General features: G+C 35.1%; 3 protein-coding genes across 3 annotated transcripts; 1 reads left to right on the top strand and 2 right to left on the bottom strand.

Moving 5' to 3' along the window:
• Positions 1-8,696: 8,696 nt before the first annotated feature.
• Positions 8,697-11,145, bottom strand: LOC142974112 (cholinesterase-like). The gene is made up of 3 exons (XM_076116265.1): positions 10,958-11,145; positions 9,318-10,579; positions 8,697-9,051 (listed from the first exon to the last, which is right to left on the bottom strand). The coding sequence occupies exons 1-3, from the start codon at positions 11,135-11,137 to the stop codon at positions 8,847-8,849; spliced, it is 1,647 nt and encodes a 548-aa protein (XP_075972380.1). The 5' UTR covers positions 11,138-11,145; the 3' UTR covers positions 8,697-8,846.
• Positions 11,146-12,114: 969 nt separating this feature from the next.
• On the bottom strand, positions 12,115-14,846 carry LOC142974248 (cholinesterase-like). Its single transcript, XM_076116442.1, has 3 exons — positions 14,626-14,846; positions 12,740-13,983; positions 12,115-12,556 (listed from the first exon to the last, which is right to left on the bottom strand). The coding sequence occupies exons 1-3, from the start codon at positions 14,803-14,805 to the stop codon at positions 12,367-12,369; spliced, it is 1,614 nt and encodes a 537-aa protein (XP_075972557.1). The 5' UTR covers positions 14,806-14,846; the 3' UTR covers positions 12,115-12,366.
• A 2,035-nt stretch (positions 14,847-16,881) lies between these two features.
• LOC142974247 (juvenile hormone esterase-like) lies at positions 16,882-19,683 on the top strand. The gene is made up of 3 exons (XM_076116441.1): positions 16,882-17,598; positions 17,909-19,167; positions 19,443-19,683. The coding sequence occupies exons 1-3, from the start codon at positions 17,413-17,415 to the stop codon at positions 19,624-19,626; spliced, it is 1,629 nt and encodes a 542-aa protein (XP_075972556.1). The 5' UTR covers positions 16,882-17,412; the 3' UTR covers positions 19,627-19,683.
• The last annotated feature ends 230 nt before the right edge of the window (positions 19,684-19,913 follow it).

Here is a 19,913-nt window from a genome sequence, read left to right as displayed (position 1 = left end):
CACATATCGAGTTCCTCTGTGTTTCGGAAGGCACGTTAAATTGTGGGTCCCGGATGTCATTTTCGAAGATATTTGACAGTTGTTTAAAGTAGTCAGAAGCTTGAAAGTCTGACACCCAGTTTTACTGAAGGGTATCGTGTTATATCCCAGGTACTTGGGTTGTGGAGGTCAGATAGGCAGTCACTCCATGTAAAACACTGGTATTCGGCTGCAACTGGTGCGACTGGAAGCCGACTCTAACATAGTTTGGACAAAAGGCTAAGCTGATTTATATATCTAAAAAAATTACCAAAGACCAATCTTATAGAGTATTTTTTGAAGAAAAATTTTCCCTATGACTTTTTTAAATTTCATTAATTAGAAATACAGTTACAGCGGTTCGAAGTAGACCGGGTTCGGAAAGAAATTTTTTATAAAAAAAAAAACACATTTTTGCTTATAACTTCTTTAATTGTTGATTTAGGGCAAAAAGTTACTTGACATATATGTAGGTAAAATAATTTGCTACTAATTATGCTTTTACAATTTTATTGTAAGACGCATAGTTTCCGAGATATAGCGAAAAAAGTGTTTCCACCCCCTTTTCCAAGATGGCGGCCGGGGGACAAGAGTGGCGACCCCACAAACTTCAAGTTAAGCTTCTATTGACCCCCCCTACATGATCCAAAAATAAAATTGCGTCCTCTAATAAATGTAAAACTCATGTAACATTTCAATGGACTACTTGTCTATTGCATTTTTTTACTGTTTTGACCGCTCGCTTGCGACATCAGCTTGTTCCGCTGCGTTATCCGCTCACCCGCCCCGTCTCGGTTTACCTCAGTTAAAATCCACATGATTCTCTTACCCGCTAGCGGAATCCGCTACCTCTGCCACTGTAATTTCAAACTTACAGTGTAACAAGGGTGATGACCCCAAAGTTTGAGTACCGCTGAGCTAAATGAAACCGCCGGCAGTCTTCCTGTCACATTATTGTGGACACAGTCGTCGTGACTAGTTGGATTTCGTATGGAACGCTCCGTGCCGAACCATTGTCGCATTGTCGCGTTCAGGCGGACGGCTTTAATTCCCCGCCGTTGTTTAAAAAGGTTACTTTTTTTAGGCTTTATACGTACGGCATGGGTTTTGTTGCAGCTTCATATTTTTGGTTCTTATTTTTTGTTATGTACTGATGAAGTTGCAAAGAGTATTTGGAAGGTTATGATGTATGATGTATTCTATTTTCGATACCTATAAAATATAATGGAACATGACCATCTCGGATGGGTTATTATAGACTGTTTATCGATTTGACAGTTGTTACCTCTTTCTAATTCTTAACGAAATATTTTTATAGAACACAACCTTAGCAATCTTAACTTATTTAAAATGGATCCATGACAATAGTAAAAAGGAACTGTACCTCGATTCTCTACCACTTTCGACTACCGACAACCGGCTAGCTATCGAAATTTTGACATTTAGAAACTGCCAAAAAGGTTCCTGCGACACCCGCCAGAGGCGCTGACCAGATTTTCATACAAAATATTTCGATGACAGTTCGGTTGTCGGTAGTCGATAGTAGTAGAGAATCGAGGCACTGAATTCTTACTTAATCATTTGCAATGTAATTACCACCGCTTGCAACGTCATTTTTCACAATGTTTTCCTTAAATGAACAGGAAAAATCTAAAACAATTTTCAATATTTTGCACAACACGACTATCGAATTGAAGCCTATTATTATAAACTATTTCCGTTTCCCATTACCAGTGGAGTGTGTCTGATACGTGACACGCAATATATTCTATTTTCATAGTTTTGAGAGCATCCATCAGGATTGTTTTAGTTGCTAAAATATTGATATTTATTAAATTGTTGGAGGGTTTTATTTTTGTGTCAGTCTATGCGAAACGGTTTGAAACTAACTTTTACTGTATCGGTCTATATTGGACTGCCCAGGTTCTATTTAGTTGTTTTTCGCATTTTTTCGATTCGATTCATACATTTATAAACTCTGATAAAAATGTCAGTTGAAAAATTCAATTAATCGAATAAATTCCCAATTTTTCTGGCTTCGATGCAAATATATGTACTCTTTAATTCATAAGTCTAAGATATTTTTGTTTCTATGGAAGGATCCACGTCAAACTTGTACCCTATTATTTCAATAGTAGATCACTATACCATAAATTATACAAGAAAATTAAATAAATATGTAATAATGAACATGCAGTTCTTTATGTCGATAAATGAATCGAGGAACTATAAGCTGTGAGTTCCTATTTCAGCTGTTCACAGAATAGGCTAAATCTAGCTTCCCTCTGGGAATATAAAATTAGTCAATACACATCGATGTATGAGTTATCCAGCAAGTTGGCCAACTTGTAAGGATACTTCACGGTAATGAACTCTAAGGAAAAAATATGCTCTTAACAATTGTCTCTCACGTTTATGAAAATTATAGTCATAGGGTATTGTAATAATTAAATAAATTAACAGACACACTTTAAAGAAGTTTACACAAATATATATTTTGAAACATTTATTATTTTTCCATTGTTCTTCTATACTTAATAGTTTAATATTAATACGACTAAAATTAGCCAATTACGTAAAGGTTTGAGCGAGTTGTTCGACGTTTATTAGTTTCGTATGTCACATGAACTGACTCGAGTGGGTAATTAGGCAAATCTAGGCTGCGACTGTGCCCCCAACAATGCCTTTGATTAGTGGATTACTAGCCGAACCGCTTTAGGGGACGGTTTCCTATTTCCCCCACACGGTCTTAAAGCTGGCTATTGTTTTGCCAAAATTCAGTGGGAATTTACCCGATTTTGGTCATTCTCGCCGCCCTTATTTCATCCTAATGAACTAAGGTATTAGTTGAAGATAATTTGGATCGGTTGTTTGTCGTACAATGGGCATGAAATCTATTATTTTCAAACAAACAATCCCGATAGATTGTTTGTTTGAATTAGTGAGTATTTTTAGAAGGATAAATCAATGCTTGGATTACTGTGTGGGTTTTTGTTTATTGAGTAACAAGATGTGTGGTTTATTGCGTATCTTTTAAAAGGTTGTCTTTAGGCTTTCATGCAAAAGCTATACTAGGGTTCTTCTCAAATTAATAAAACGTATCTTCGAAATGTATGTAAGCGTATAACTTGTGAGCAGCTAAACTAAATAGGATAACTATTTTCTTATAATTATGTTTGTAACTATCAGGAAAACGAAATTCCTACAGAAATGGAATTGACGGGATAAAATTGAGGGAGGCGGGCCCTTCTGCTAGTATATTACTAAAAACAAAATAATGGCTAGGAAGATAACTCTAGAAAACTTTTATTTCAACGACATTGTAATGTTGAAGAGTCGTCAAACAGGTTTGCTTTTATACGTGAGAACTGAACAACACTGACTTTATCTATTACTTGTCGTGAACTTCAGTTTTAAGGCTAATAATAATTTCGTTTGTTTATGAAGCGCTTTTAGTAGAGTTACTATACAAGGAAGGATCAGAAAATCAATTGTGGATTGTTGAATATCATGGTCCTGCATTTCGATTACGCGGTGGTTTTTTTTTCAAGTTTTTACATCAAGACAATAAGAAAAATATAATTTGAATTTTCACAACGTGATCTCATTTTAAAGTGTTGGTACGTAGTTAGTTTTAATAAAAAAAAAGATACGTTTGTTGTTCGGGTAAATCAAACTATAATGTTTGATTTCTATTGCAAGACATATTGCTACAAAAAAAAAATTACGGATATTATAAAGTTTGTAATTATTAGATTGAAGACTATAATTTATAAAACATTCTATCAAACTATTTTCTAGATAAGATTACTTGATAATAATAATTTAAAAGTTTAGATAAAATTTAAACTTCTTACATCAACGTTTCTCAACAATACTCCACGTTTATTTAACTGTATATCTTGATGAGAAACAAGATGGCCGAACATTCATTTTAAATGACTATTTCTCTCCATTAAAACATGGGAAGACATGGCGTGTACAAAATAATTAATTATACCTAGGAGATTACCCGTTCCGTTGATATTTTAAATGTTATAGCTGTAAGCGTTTTTCAGGGCTCCTTCAATACTCTTGTGTTTACTTTTGTTCGGTTATTTTGTGTTTTATAAGGGTTATAATTTTGGGTTCGTTTTTAATTGTTAGCCACGTGTAGAATCTGTTTGGCTATTTTAGCATAATTTAAACGTTTGGCTGTTTTGTTCTGATAAAAGTTTGGAAAGTTATTTTCACAGTTGTCTTTCATGATTTTTTATACGTGTATGCTTTGAATTGACAATTTGAAGAAGCCATGCCAGAAGTGCATTGTTAAAGGGTTTATAATTGGAAGGGGATAAAAATATCAAAAACGTTAAAATATTAAAAGTGAAGTAAACCATAACAGTAGAGTCAATTAACTTTTACATTCGTACAATCAGATAATAATAAATTCAGAAATCGGATCGGAAATATGCCGTTTCAAAATTATAAAGTGATTCAAACAATACATAAAAAAAGTATGCAAAATAATTATTTACATAACCTAATCAAACCCGGAATCTCTTCATTAGCTCACAGAAAAGGGTTATTTATGAAAAAATCACCTGCGTTTTCGTACCTACAATCATTGTAAACCGAATACACTTCACTAATGAATATAATATGAATGCAACTTGTTTAATAATGCAACGTTAATCTGAAACCTAGAGTGTTCTCGAGTTTTCTCCCTCGCACAAATAAATTGAAAATGCCCCTGTATCCGGGCGCAGTGTTCATAATTAATCACTGAATAACTTTATGGATTTATATCTAGTCTGTTCCCAACGGATGAATTTGATAGGTAGAAAACTTTTTACTTAGTATCGAGGGGTCTATTTCAATTATACGAATATATAGTATTTTTGATATTATTTCGTGAGCTTCTTGTCTCAATTTAGTAGGTGAGCGTTTAAAGAAACGGAAACTGTACACTGCGCCAAAACGTCCAGTAATCTTTTACATGTTTTACTGTTTGGATTGATTTCCGTTTAATATTAGACAATTAATACGCGAAAAAACGTATAATTTCATCTGGGTTGATACTTTATTTAAATCTCTAAAAAAAAAATATTTCGATACAGTATGTCGAGTATAACCAAACACACCGATACCATATTTGATGCAATTAATACTATTGAATACATGAATTTTCAATACTTAAATTAACTCAAATGTTGTGACAGCTTCGTTTCGAAAACCTTGAGTAGGCGTCCAGAGATATATTAATTATTTAGTACTAATAGATTTCAATAAAGAGTATTGAGTAATAAACCTAATTAACGATAGATTTCTCATTTTCAGATTAGATTTCTCATAATAATTGATGTCTGTATCAAATAGGATTCAACTTTTATTTGTTTTCGACTCTACTAAGTCATATAATAAAGGCTCATATGAATATGTAAAGTTTACAGTTTTACCAATAAGTTCGGCTGTACTGTCTCCTAATCTAATACTATGAAACCATAATAAATAATTCATGGCTATAGCATTACAGAATTTTGCAGCCAAATTTAATACCTAATGGCAAAAATGAAACTCAGAAATTCCTTCTTCTTTTCTTTGTCTTGTCTATAATAATATCCTATGTTATAAGGGGTTGCACGACATATTTTCTATTAAAAAATACGCTGAAATAAGAATTTTGGCCGATGTTTACCATTGCTTGCCTGCCTGACGTTAACAGTAACTTTCCTTGAGAAAAAAACGAATCCATAGGTGTATAGTTCCAGAAAAGAACTCGACATTAAAACATTCCAAGAATGAAAACAATTGACTTTCAACTCAACTACCCTCAAACAACAAAATACCGGCACAATCGCCAATTTCATCCTCAACTTAACAACTCAAAAACTTACACTAAAGACAGACATTGAAAGCCTTAAGCACTATGAACAAAAACTTTGGACTCTCAAACAAAAACTCAAGTTAAATAAACAAAGTTACTGGGAGAAAGGAAACGTAATTAATATAGCAGACTTTGAGTGTTCATTAATTCAGTTTTTGCATCATATTTTATCTCACAGTTCTTGTTTGACGGGGGAACGTTACGTAGGTACGTATTTGGATAAAAAGCGCTTTATGACAGTCTATTCATCTTGAGGAGTTACCGTCTTTGTGTTTCGAATGTACTTACGTTTGTTTTTGATTAGATTATTTGAATGTGCTTGAGAGAGTTTGGCTGGATATGTGTATAATTATATATTTTTTAGCTACGTATTTGAGTGGTTACAAAAATTACAATAGGCAATCGGCTCAATTATAAAAAATGACATCTTATTATTATTCAAAAATCACTTTAAAATTATCGGTAATATAATTGTTTGTTTTTTTTTTTTTTTTTTTTTTAATGACAACTCCCGCACTGAGAATTGCTCTTGTGTCGCGGGGACTTTTACAAACATACAAACGACGGACACAAAGCACAACCAGACCCGAAACAATTATTTGTGGATCGCACAAATAATTGCTCCGTGTGGGAATCGAACCCACGACCTCCCGATGCAGTGGTATCGGCGTGGTGACCTAAACCACTGCGCCACGATGTTTCTGACTCATGTATGTGTTTTTTTGTAATACCGCGTATTTGCGTCGTTAAAAATATGCAGTAGGCATATTAAACGGTGCACTCAGTCAGTGACATAATAATTTAGTAGTCAACATCGTTATGCTATTTGAATTGTTGTAAATGTATATTTCATTATTGTCATGTCATTACTTTCTAGGCATATATACTATTGAAGGTAGATATCAGGAGATTCATGGAGACTAAACGCGATGTCTGAAAAAACGGTTTTTAAGCATTCAACTACATAATAAGAATATTCGCTCCATTCAAATCAAAGCCTTTAAAAGCGCCATCGTTCAATAAAAGAACCTAAGTCTGGAAATATCTAATCCACGTCCGAAGCATAAACCCTTAATCCGCACTTAGCTTCAATTAACCCTCGAATTCTTTCTTCAAAGCTAATTAATTGGCTGAAACGTAATGGGATATCGCACGGTCGAACCGACCCCTGAAAGTAATGAAGTGTAAAATTAACGTGCCTCAGTTTTTGACAGTTTTCTATTAACACGGAAATTAATAACACCCCACGGATATTGATTTACAAAAGGCTGGTTTTAGATGAGATTTATGTGTAATACACACGTGCTGTAATTTGTACAAAGTTTTGTAATTTGGTGTGTATGTATAATGAGTTGTGCAGTTAATTTGTCCAGGGTTATTATAAAACGTATATATCAGCTTAGCCATTCTTCCAAGCTATGTTGGAGTCGGCTTCCAGTCTCACCGGATGCAGCTGAATACCAGTGTTTTACATGGAGCGACTGCCTATCTGACCTCCGCAACCCAGTTACCTGGGATAACACGATATCCTTCGGTAAGACTGGTTGTCAGACTTTCAAGCTTCTGACTACTGTTAACGACTGTCAAAGATCTTCAAAAATGACAGCCGGGACCCACAATTTAACGTGCCTTCCGAAACACGGAGGAACTCGATATGTATAAGATGGTCACCCATCCACAAATCAACCTCGGCAAGCATGGCCTAACCTCAGAGATCGATCCGCGCGGCTATTGTTAACTAAGCCACGAGCTCCACGAGGTTATTATAAAACGTAGATACTGTTTATTTAAATCCTTATACCAACGTGTATCTAAAATCCTAGTTAAAACACGGAAGTTTATTTTTGCTTGCTTGCATCCTTTCTTACACTATTGACTAGTAGAACAATCAATTTTATTTACAGTATTCTAATTCAGTATACGAGTCATTGCACTACACAGAATGTTCGTTTGTTTGAATGCCTAAATTCATGCCAAAGAATGTCACAAGATTCTAAACCTAGTAGTTTCAAATATCTCTTTATCAAACGAAATCTTAGTACTAGCTCATATTAGATCGCACATTATCATGAAGTTTATATTTGTTGTATAATAATAAGGTAATTACAACGTAATTTTTCACATTCATTTACAGAATTGATTCGACTCCTATCGTCCCATTACTGGCGTGGTCCACTGAATATATTTGAAGGGTGACAAATTAAACTGTCCAGCGATACGGCGCAGCTGATTGACAGAACATTTATGGCTTAATTAAGGGCAGCTCATTTCCTTTGTTGGGACATTGTGACACGGTGGTAGTTGCATTCAGTGATCAGTAGCGCAATTTTCTACAGTCGGTACGGTTGAGTATCGAAAGTTTGACATTTGAAAATGTGCTGGAAAAATAGTCTCTATGACGCCCACTAGAGGCGCTGATCAGATTTTGGTATAAAATTTCTCGATGACAAGCCGGTTGTCGGTAGTCGATAGTAGTAGAGAATCGAACTACAGTAGCGCGATTCACTACTACTATCGACTATCGACAACAGGCTAGCTATCGAGACATTTTGTATGAAAATCTGTTTGGCGCCTCTACCGGGCTCCGTAAGAACTATTTTGACATATGGATAGTCTATAAATAGGTGGTTGATGGCGAAAAAAAAATTTGCCCAAAAGTATATGAGGGGTGTTTTTATGTTAGTGCTAGAAGACGCTTCCTTTTTTAGTCTTTTAGAGATAATATATTTGTATGTTTGTACAATCTACTGAACACAAAAAATCTTGAAAATGATCTGGTGACTGTAAAAAAGAGATGTATTTGGTTGGAAAGTATATGTATTGATCTTTATCTGCGACATTGACCGAAAATACATCACGTTTCAGATAATAAAACTTTATCTGTTTACATTTTTTTTATACAATATAATATATTTTACACTTTCATTTGTGTTCACAGTAAAAATATTTAATTTATACGAATTTATAATTCGACTTTAGCACTAGGATAAGCTATTTGGAGATGTGCATTTGCTTTGTAAAACAAATCCCAGAAAACAGCTCGTTCGTTGAAGGGTCGAGTACTGAGTGAGAGTGTAGAACCAATGTCTAGGTAAGGCATCTCTGATTTACTTGTAATTGGCGTCCATTTGACTGGCAGTAGATCTGAGGTTTCTGGTGTGGGGTTACTGAAACAAAGAAAAAAGATTTTTCATCTCTTGTATCCATTGGCTGAAAAAGTTTTCATTAAATAATGCCTGTAACACTAATAAAAAAAAATCTTTCCAGTTAACACGATAAAGTAAAGACTTAGAGAACGTTTACTAATGTAGGTAGGGCATGGACTGGTTTAAAACTTTGGACCTCCCGTTCTTAAAATGAACATTGTTAGGTAAATTTAAATTCGTTACAAAATACTTTTTTGGGAGATTAAAATTGGTTTACGATTACCTACCCATATTTAACAAAGTTAGTCCACATCGTTGTCATCTGATCTATAACTTTTTGATCTTCTGAAGTAATTTCTTCGCCTTTCATATAGGACACATCAAATAGGTAACCAATTTCATCAGCGTGGGTTGCTCCCGTACCGCTTGTAACATTATTGTTCCTTCTTACGAAATTTCTATCTCCGTAGTAAGAAAATACGTATAAAAATATGTTCCTAGCACCATTATCTAAATACTTATAAATACTTCGGTAAGTTGGGTGAATATACATGAAGTCTGATTCAAGGTCAACGACATTTTGTCTCACTGCTGCACCGATTTCTTCATCACCGAAGTAAAATTGACGAACTAAATCCTCCATTCCTTCAAAATCATAACTATTTACATCGAAACCATTTGCAAGGTGTTTTTGAATCACATTTAAATTCTTATAATATTTATCGTCTTCTGAAGTATGATACGCGTATCTTTCATCGCTATTGAACCCAATTAGTATAGGCATTCTTCTAACTTTAGGTATTTTTGCTGTTATCCAATTCTCTGTAAGAACGCTCTCAACGCCTTCAAATTCTTTTTCTATACAAGGTCTGAAATCGTTACTGATTCCTAAATCATGACCAGCGGCAATCACCAATCGAGTATCCACTTTAGTTAAAAATTTAAGGGCTTTGTCCATGTCATCGGTAGAAAAGCCTAAATATTTTGCTAGCATCATTGGTGCTCTTCTTATTGGCTCATAAATTACTGGAGACAGTGCTGTTCCGCTTTGAAGAATAGCTTTATCATATAGTTTTTCATTATTTGATACCAAATGCATATCTAAAGCAATAGATCCAGCACTTTCACCAAATATCGTGATTCTATTTGCATCACCTCCAAAAGCTGCTATATTTTTCTTAATCCACCTTAAAGCTAGCAGCTGGTCTTTCAATCCTTGATTGCCAGGTATTTCTGGAGTGTCCAAACACATGAAACCGTAAGGCCCGAGTCTGTAGTTTACCGTGACGAGTATAATGTCGTGTCTTACTAAGAACTTAGGGCCGTATAGATGTCTGTTACCAAAGCCTATTCTGAAGGCACCTCCGTAAACCCAAACGAGGACTGGTACTCGATTGGTGGAAGTAGCAGAGAGAGGGACGAATATGTTAAGGTTCAAGCAGTCAAGAGTGCCGGCTGAAGTGTTATTGAACTCTTCGATTTGTGGACAGATTGCTGAGTCGTCAAACGCATCGTAGGTGTCTTCAAAATTTGGATATGGTACCGATGCCTGGAAAAAAGTGTCATATAAAGTAACAAGGTTGCATTATTTTCAAATTTGGTAGATATAAGATATCTGTGACTAGATTTTTTTAAAGCTATCTTATCTTTTAACTGAAGTGTTTATTTGTCGGGGTCAGTTAAAAACATTCGTAAATTTTTCATTTCTTTATCTTGAATTTCTTTAAATATGAAAATATATTTTGCAATACGTATGTGTTTTATTTATTTTACTCCAAAATTCTGGTGGTTGTCTTATTCTAAGAATAATCCAAATTGATTCGAAATAAAGCCACCGCACAGTTATATTTATTCACCACGCTGGCCAAGTGCAGGCAGGGACCTTGCAACTTTAGGCATTATCAAAAATAAAGGAATAAGTACTTACCCCGAAAGGGTTATTCTCATCGACTTTCGCAAACGGTATCCCAAGAAACATAGAATAGTCTCCATCATCAGCTCTCAATCCTCTTATAAGACCAACTTCTGTATCAACAAGCGGATCTATCCTTGTCTTTCCATAAACTAATGGAAGTAAAAATAAAATAACACATCTTTTCAACAACATTTTTGTTTCCTAACTCTATTAAGACTAAGATAGTAGAGAGATGATGTCTATATAAATACGTACTTATAGATTTATCTTAGTTTTTGGATAAGATGCGCTCGTGCCTGATAGTATTGAAGGTAAAGAGATAATTGAGTGCAATTGATAGTGTCTAATCTAAATCAAGGGTAGTATTCACTCATGTGTATAGAGTTGTATGTATTACATGTATCACTGCGTGCACGTCAAGTCCACAGTTAGCTCACGAGAAGCATCTAAACTATTAGTAGAAGAGCAACCTTAATCTACATAGTCAACAGATCTAGCTTTAGAATAACTATACCGCGAGTGAGTTGGCTGTATAAATCCGGACAAGGCTAGTTTTTTGAGGCGCCCGTAGCCAGTTGCGCTCACCGGTCGGTAAACGATCAGTGGGTTAAGCAAACCTTTGCGCGGTCATTCCACAGATGGGTATGGGCATAGTGGTATTTGAACAGGGCGTCTCCGTGTTTGGGAGGGCACGTAAAAAGTCGGTCCCGGCTGTTGTCTACTAAGATAACAGACGTTAAGCCATGTCAAAGGCTTCTCGGGTGGCTTGAACAATTTTGACATTAGGTTGACAAACCTAACCATACGACAAACAAACAACAAGTAGAAGAGCAACCTTATCCACATAGTCAGTAGTCAATAGGATATATTATAATAAAATAAAGTATCAAATAACCATAACGCGGGTGATTGGTCAAAAACTTCTAGACAGCACTGGTTTTTCCTTTTTTGTTCAATGTTTTTTTTTAAAGCTGAGTATAGTATGTTTAATGCCTACATTTATCTATTTTTATTTTAAAAGAAGACTTATTTGTGAAGCAATATTAACTATGCACCATAAGTTGGATGGAAATAAATGAGAGTATACACTGTGAGGAGATAAAAAATTAAAAGATGTGTTTTTATTAAAATTTCTGTATTTCGATTTTATTAAATTTATTTAATAATAAACAGTCTGTGCTGATATTTTAGTTTTATTAGTAATTTTGTATGTATCTATAAATGTCGTCTGTGCGGTAAATAATATGTTTTAAACAGTTGTATCGCTACGTTCTCATTTTTTTTTTAATTTCTTTATTCTTTATTTGCAATTAAATATTTTGAAGATTTGAAACACCTGTTGAAAAAATAAATTGTAAACCATTTATTCAACCGTTTTCTTAAAAACAGTGTATTCAAGCATGCAAAGGTAAAATAATTATTTAAAGTTCCACGTATCCTTTTTGCAGCTTGCTGTTGTGTTCGTAAAACAAGTCCCAGAACGCCATTCTTTCGAAATATGGTCGTTTTCCCATAGTGAGGTCTGTGTCGATGTCTAGATAATTGTAAACTTCCGACGTCACTGGTAACCAGGTTACTGGGAGAATATCTGTCGTTTCTGGAGTCGGGTTACTGGAAGAAAAATGGCGTATGTCACAAAGAAATAAGAACTAAAAAGTACAAAACAAGTTTTTCCAAAATAAGCAACTCTAAAGTCGATTTGACGAAAGTGAGTCAAAGTTCTATTAAGATTTTTTTTTCAATTAATTATTGCAGACTGGAAGCAACAAATTGAAAAGTGATGATGTGTCTTACCTGTATTTAGCAAAATTGGTCCACATAGCCGTCATACGATTAATAATAACTAAATCTGCTTCCGTAGGATCTGGTCTAAGAGGCATGGTGAATACGTACGGCAGGTCATCAGCATGAGAGACACAACATTTACCATTATCTTCATCATAAGTATCTGTTACGTACAAATTCCTACCACCGACATATGAAAGCATGTAGCAATATATATTGCCAGCTCCATTTTCTAAATACCTCTTTAAAGTTCTATGTACTGGGTGTATGTATGTAAAGTCAGTTGCATAACGAATCATGCCCCATTTAGTATCAGCTCCCGTCGCATCCCCAAAGTATTTATGAGACACATATGTTTTCATTTTATTTAGTTCTTCATCAGTGAAATCGAAAATTTGCATCAAGTTGTCACTTATTTCAGTCGAATTTGTGAAGTCTTTACTTTGAAATTTACTAGCCATCTCATGTCTATTGAAACCCATGAGAATGGGAATGTCCTTTACTTTAGGTACTAGTGTATTGATCCAGGCCGCTGATATAAAAGGTTCCACATTGTCGTAAGAGTTCTCTACACATGGCTTGAACTGTATACCTAATTTTATAGAAGCGTCTATGACTTCCGTAGTATTGCTTGTCGCAAGGAACGATAGCGCTTCTCTTATATCTTCTGTTTCGAAGCCCATGTAACTTGCTAATGTCAAAGGAGCAGATTTATCAGCATCATATAAAACAGTTAAAGACAAAGCACTACCAGTTTGCAGTATCATCTTATTGAACAGAATATCTCTGGTCGACATGAGATGTAAATCAATGGAATGACCTCCTGCGCTTTCCCCAAATATGGTTATCTGGTTAGGATCGCCTCCAAATGCTTCAATATTATTTTTTACCCATTGAAGAGCGAGGTACTGATCTTTGAGGCCTTGATTACCTGGGACTTCAGGGATATCGAGGCACATGAAACCGTAAGGTCCTAGGCGGTAGTTCATGGTGACAACAATGACGTCATGATGGACGAGATAGTCTGGTCCGTACAAGTCTCTGCTGCCGCAACCGGACTGGAAGCGACCTCCAAAAACCCAGAACATTACGGGAAGGTTCGATACATTTCCTGATGTTGGAACGTATACGTTGAGACGTAAGCAGTCCAGTGAACCGGTTATTGTACTGTTTATTTGGTTCACTTGAGGACACATTGTTGAGTCATCGTAAGCTTCAAATGCTTCTGTAAATGATGGATATGCAAGTGCTACCTGCAAAGGAAAATATTTTTAAATAATGTGTGTGATTTATAGTCATTAAGTTGATAGTTATGCTCGAATCAAAATATTGTCGTAGCTTTTATAAAGATCTAGAGAGATTTTAAAAATATCAATAGACCTGTTTGCATTTAAGATAACTGTGTGATGACATAATAATATCTATACTAATATTATAAAGCTGAAGAGTTTGTTTGTTTGTTTGAACGCGCTAATCTCAGGAACTACTGGTCCGATTTGAAAAATTATTTCAGAGTTAGATAGACCATTTATCGAGGAAGGTTATAGGCTATATATCATCACGGTAAGACCAAGAGGAGCAGAGCAGCAATAAAAAATGTTACAAAAACGGGGAAAAATTTGACCCATTCCTTTATGTGACGCAAGCGAAGTTGCGGGGGTCAGCTAGTATTAGATAATATATATGTAAATTGCAAATATCAAGCGGGGATGAGGCTATCGGCCACAAAGGTCGGTTGTTGACACGATCACGCCTACATCAACTACAAAAAATAAACGCGATAATTTTTATTAACCTGATTTCACTGATATCTTTGAAACGCATGCATCAAGTATTGACAAAACAGCGTACAAGAAAAGATTAAGCTAAAGACTAAAAAAAGATTAAAAACTTACTCCAAAAGGGTTACTCTCGTTGACCGCAGCGTAAGGAATGCCCATAAACATATTATATTCACCATTGTCAGACAGCAAACCCTTTATCGTCCCAACATTGGACTCCACACATATATCGTCGCAAGTCGACCATCTTACGAGTTGCAAGAGGAAAATATAAAAACTTATTTTAAATATCATAATTGTTATTTTAATTATAACAACGTCCACCTCAAACTAAAGTGAGGGAACGGATATACCGATTTGTATACAGTTCCGAATTTATTATCGCTCCATTTCAGTTGTCGTCAACCTTTTATCTTTGGCGAGTTTTGTTGTGACTGATAACCTATTGCTCTCTGTGTTACTGTGTCAAATGTATTTCAAAGTCAAGTGTATTTGGTTTGATTTTGTGTTAGGTCATTGAGAACGGATTTTGACTTTATGTTTAAGATTCTGGTGGTCGTAGAATTTCTTGTACCATTTTATGTATGTCTATACTATAAGGAAATTCCAAGTCGGAAAGTCTTTGAATCAACACATTTCGATAGCTGTAGGCAGCAGTTAGAAAATAACAAAATTTACAAAACCAGTTTTTAAACAACAATAAAATGCTTATTATTCCCGAAGTGGAAAGTAATTAACTACATTTGTTAAAACTGACTGAAGATTGCAAATGCGATTAAGTACTCCAATTGCGTTTTGTCTCAGACCTGAGTATAGTGCATTTGAAATATAAAATAAATAATTGAAATTGGCAAAAAAACATCACCGTCACACTACTGGACATGGGTCTTCTTCTGAAATAATAGAGAGGTTAATTAGACTTTCTATTAAGCAAAATATTTAAGAAATAATCGAAGAAGTTGCATTTCATCAAGAATTATCTAATACCATCAAGGTTTCATCATAATTAACGTTTTTAAACTCTTGCGACTTGTGCACATAATATTATAATGCAACGGGTCCTAAACGCGATTGAAAATTACCGTTAAAACAAGTATTACACTAATTAAATTTTAATTGCATACTTTTAGTACCACGGTTGGTAATGCATGCCTTATCTACTTACGTAACATGGTTAATGTCGCTCACGACTGCAAACCGCCATATGATATTGATAGTCCTAAAACATTTGTTTAAACACATACCATCACGTCATGAAAGGTTTGGGCAGAATGTTATTTTATTTTTTAGTGAATTTATGTAACGTTTGTTGTTTTTATTGTGTGGTTAAAGGTTCAGCCAGTTAGTGGGTTATTGGGTCAGTTTAATTTGGTGTCCTCATGCCAGAAGACGGAAAAATGAAAAAAATACCTAGTGTAAGAAGAGAGAAGAGCATCAGCTCGAACGTGCATCCAAAAACTGACCGCACCAATGGTTGCTCACCCCGTTAATAATTTACCGGTGAGTATAAAACTGTTATAATTTAACAAGCGCTCTATTTGGTCACCGTCTGTCATTATGATAATTTACAACGAATTTTTTTAAGTGTTTTTTTAAATAGTCTGTCGTGAATATTGAAATGTCGAGGTTATGAATATTTATAATGATTGAGCTCGTAGCATACATAGCCAAGCTTGCTTTACAAACGGTAGTTGAAGATATTGTTGCCAAAGATTGGCTGATTTCAGGCAAGCGGTGCTTGTAAAAAAAATATATACGATAGTTCAAAATCGTGATAACGGCGTGGCGGCGATAGCGGTACGTTCAAACGCCTAGATCCCTGTTTAAGTGCTAGTGATGACAATAACGTGGACTTAGACGTCTATTTACTAGAAACATGAAGTGAATTTCTGTTTTACGCTTAACCTTTGTATTCAGCGAAACAAAGATGTGATCATGATAAAACAAGCGAATAAACCGAACATCTCGGAGTGTACCACGTCGATCTTTTATTGACTTGATATGTGTGCTACAAGTCAAAACAGATGGCCGATGTCACTGTTTTTGGTTTTAACTCGTTTCAACAACATTATATTGTGTTTTTAAATTGAATAATAATATAAAATCAACGACCGGTAAAATATGAGTCATGTCAATACGTCGCTGTTGACATAGAGCAAGAGTAAAATACAGTGATGATTGGTATTGTTTCACTAAAGAAATATTTGATCCTTTAAAGAGTTTCGAGTCTAGATGTAATTTCATCAATACAAGATATATTATCAGTTTTTTTTATCTATTACGTCACTTCATAGGGTTTTACTTATGTAGAGAATGCTTTGTAATTATACATTGAGAAATGATATATTTCTTCATTTAAATAAACAATTGTTTATTCCTCAAGAATGTGATAATAATTGACCCATTTATAAGCGTAATAAAATGTGTAAAATAACAGTCAAAGGCCGGATTGCGCGTCGACAAAATGCTGTATGCTTATAGTGATCACTTATTAATAAGAAAGAAAATCCCACAATAAGAATGAAAAGTCAATGTAATCGATGTGAATAGTGAAGAACCCGTGTTGCTCTGGCGCAGTGTATATTTTTTGGTGCATAGATATTGTAGGTAGGTAGTTTAAGACAGAATATTTTCGATAAACTTTCACACGAATGAAGTAGTGAGCAAAAACTAGTGCATAATAAGACTAGTTTTCCACGTAGCGCATATTATTGCACATTTTAATATAAACGAGCCCGGCCAAATTCCTCACATAGCTACAATTTATCTCGATTACCGAACAGTCAAGATAACGAAGATCTGCAGCTCTCGTAACTTCGATGTTATCAGTGACATTCTTATCAAATACCATCAATATGCATTACAATAATAACATTTGTCAATTCGCTACAAGAATCCATCATGATGGGTTTCAAGCAAGTATTTTTCCTGTTGTTAGTTGTTCAAAATGTGATATGTTTTACAAGAATAGACCCCTTAGTTGACTCTAAAGTTGGGCTAATTAGAGGGTTGAGAGCCAGTGATGGTGATTATTCTATGTTTATGGGAATACCTTATGCAACGGTTGATGCTGATAAGCCTTTTGGGGTAAGTGCTTACATGATTTAGATTTTTAGCCATCTCCTTCTTCAATACATATATACGTTTGGTCCTACTACTGAGGTCGTTATTAATTTTGGTCTAGGTAAAATCATTTGTTGTGATTATAACGATAATATAATTAAAATTTTTTCCCTACCATTTTGACCAACCTTTGGTACGACCTTGATTGATTTTTAGGTTCACACTAAGTTGCTAGAAATTCAGAACAAAACAAGTTTTTTACTCTCAAAAGGTTTGTATGGTTTATACTTTTCTGTAAATAACGAGAGCTTTAATTTATTCGTCTGTGTTTTAGGATGCAATCCCATACCCACCATTTGCAGGCACATTTGATGCTTTCGACGACTCAGCTGTCTGTCCCCAAATAAATGGAGACACCGTATCAGGCAGTCTTGACTGCTTGCACATCAATGTCTATGTGCCGACCACAGCGACATCACGCAGCCGTGTCCCAGTCATGGTCTACATACATGGAGGTGGCTTTACTCATGGCGATGGAAGACGGAGCATGCTCTCTCCAAAATTCTTAGTAAAAAATGACGTCATCGTAGTCACGTTCAACTACCGACTCGGAGTATACGGATTCATGTGCCTCGATACCCCAGAAGCATCAGGAAACCAAGGTCTTAAAGACCAATACATCGCGTTGAAGTGGATTAAAAATAATATCCAAGCATTCGGTGGTGACGCTGATAAGATAACTCTGTTTGGTGACAGCGCCGGCGGCCATTCCATAGATTTGCATCTTATATCAACGAAAGAAAAGTTATATAATAAAGTAATACTACAAACTGGTAGCTCTTTAGCTGGTACTGTTTTATACGAACCTGATAGATCAGCTGCTTTGAAGATTGCTAAACATCTCGGTCTTGAAGTAGAAAATATAAATGATGCTCTATCGGAACTAGCTAAGGTTGAACCAAGTCTAGTAGTTGAAGCAGCTTCAGAATTAAAACTTGTATTCAAACCTTGCGCTGAAACTGCATATGAAGATGTTGATCAGTTTTTTACAACTCATTGGATTAACGCCAAAGTTCCTAAAGTAAAAAACATGCCAGTGTTAATAGGTATTAGCGAACACGAAATGGGAGCTAAACATCTTTATAAAGAACCTGAATATTACGAAAGCTTTAATCTTATAACTGAATACTTGCAACGTACATTTGACTTTGCTGATGAAGAAGAATTTGAAGAAACTAGAGATTTAGTGAGACATTACTATTTTGGTGATGAGCCTATGAGCGAAGATGTCAAATGGGGAATTATTCGTTTTGATTCTGACTTCACATACGCTCACCCTGTACAGAGAACTATAAGAAAGTACCTTGAAAGTGAGGCGGGGAATATTTATTATTATATGTTTTCGTATATTGGTGGAAGAAATTTGGTAGCTACTACTGAGGAGCATGAACCGACTAGTGACGCGTGTTGTGCTTCACATAGCGATGGACTCGCGTATTTGTTTGATTCAGAAGGACAGCCATTACTAAACGCAACTGATGAAGTGGTTATGGAACGTGTTACCGCTATGTGGACGAATTTTGCTAAGTACAGGTAAAAATATAAATCCCTTAGTAAGTTAAGTTAGATTTTTTGCAATTCAGCCAAAACCGAATATGTTTAGCAAATAGTATTTTATTTAAACTAAACTAAAGAATCCAGTTTAATATCGGCTTTAGCTGTTTCAAGAACGTATTAATTGATGTTTCGACAGATATCTAATAATAATCCAACGCCAGATATGTGGTGTCCTCAGTTCTAAAGGAAGCTTCTGGATATAATTGTAAAAAGTTCAGTCTATATTTTACATTTCTCACATTTTGTTTCAGCAATCCCACGCCGGAGGTAACGGAACTACTGCCAGTGAAATGGGAGCCACTTACAAAGGAGAACTTCTACTACATGGACATAGGTAGTGAGCTCAAACTGGGCAGTCGGCCTCATCACAGGAGAATGGCCTTCTGGAACCTGTTCTATAAGTTTAATGAGCAATCGCAGAGGTGGTATCAATAATATAAGACAAAAGCAGCCTTGTAATTTGAAGCTCAATCATTAGATAACGTTAATAAAACGGCTATAAATTATTTGAAAATTATTTTTGTTGTTTTTTTTCAAACATTAAAGATTAAATTATTTGATATTTACAATCACATTTTGTATTAAGAACAGCAACAACAAACTAACTATATGTATATATATATAAATAGATGAAATTTGCTTACATTATTGAAAACGTGGTACATAACAGCAAAATGCGAAGAATGCTATCAAAACGCCCAGTAAAAATGCAGGTTTATCCT

Source organism: Anticarsia gemmatalis, chromosome 7 (genome assembly GCF_050436995.1).
Source record: "Anticarsia gemmatalis isolate Benzon Research Colony breed Stoneville strain chromosome 7, ilAntGemm2 primary, whole genome shotgun sequence".
In the NCBI taxonomy this organism is placed as follows: Eukaryota; Metazoa; Arthropoda; class Insecta; order Lepidoptera; family Erebidae; genus Anticarsia; species Anticarsia gemmatalis.
Note: the sequence above shows the minus strand (reverse complement) of the source record. Positions and strands in the feature narration are given on the sequence as shown.

Excerpts from the sequence above, each read along its gene's own strand:
- LOC142974248 (XM_076116442.1), bottom strand. The coding sequence starts at position 14,805 with ATGATATTTAAAATAAGTTTTTATATTTTCCTCTTGCAACTCGTAAGA. Across the intron at positions 13,984-14,625 it reads ACGAGAGTAACCCTTTTGGA|GTAGCACTTGCATATCCATC; the intron begins GTAAGTTTTTAA and ends TTTCCTTTGCAG. Across the intron at positions 12,557-12,739 it reads ACCAATTTTGCTAAATACAG|TAACCCGACTCCAGAAACGA; the intron begins GTAAGACACATC and ends TTTTTCTTCCAG.
- LOC142974247 (XM_076116441.1), top strand. The coding sequence starts at position 17,413 with ATGATGGGTTTCAAGCAAGTATTTTTCCTGTTGTTAGTTGTTCAAAAT. Across the intron at positions 17,599-17,908 it reads ATGCTGATAAGCCTTTTGGG|GATGCAATCCCATACCCACC; the intron begins GTAAGTGCTTAC and ends TCTGTGTTTTAG. Across the intron at positions 19,168-19,442 it reads ACGAATTTTGCTAAGTACAG|CAATCCCACGCCGGAGGTAA; the intron begins GTAAAAATATAA and ends ATTTTGTTTCAG.
- LOC142974112 (XM_076116265.1), bottom strand. The coding sequence starts at position 11,137 with ATGTTGTTGAAAAGATGTGTTATTTTATTTTTACTTCCATTAGTTTAT. Across the intron at positions 10,580-10,957 it reads ATGAGAATAACCCTTTCGGG|GCATCGGTACCATATCCAAA; the intron begins GTAAGTACTTAT and ends ACTTTTTTCCAG. Across the intron at positions 9,052-9,317 it reads ACTAACTTTGTTAAATATGG|TAACCCCACACCAGAAACCT; the intron begins GTAGGTAATCGT and ends TCTTTGTTTCAG.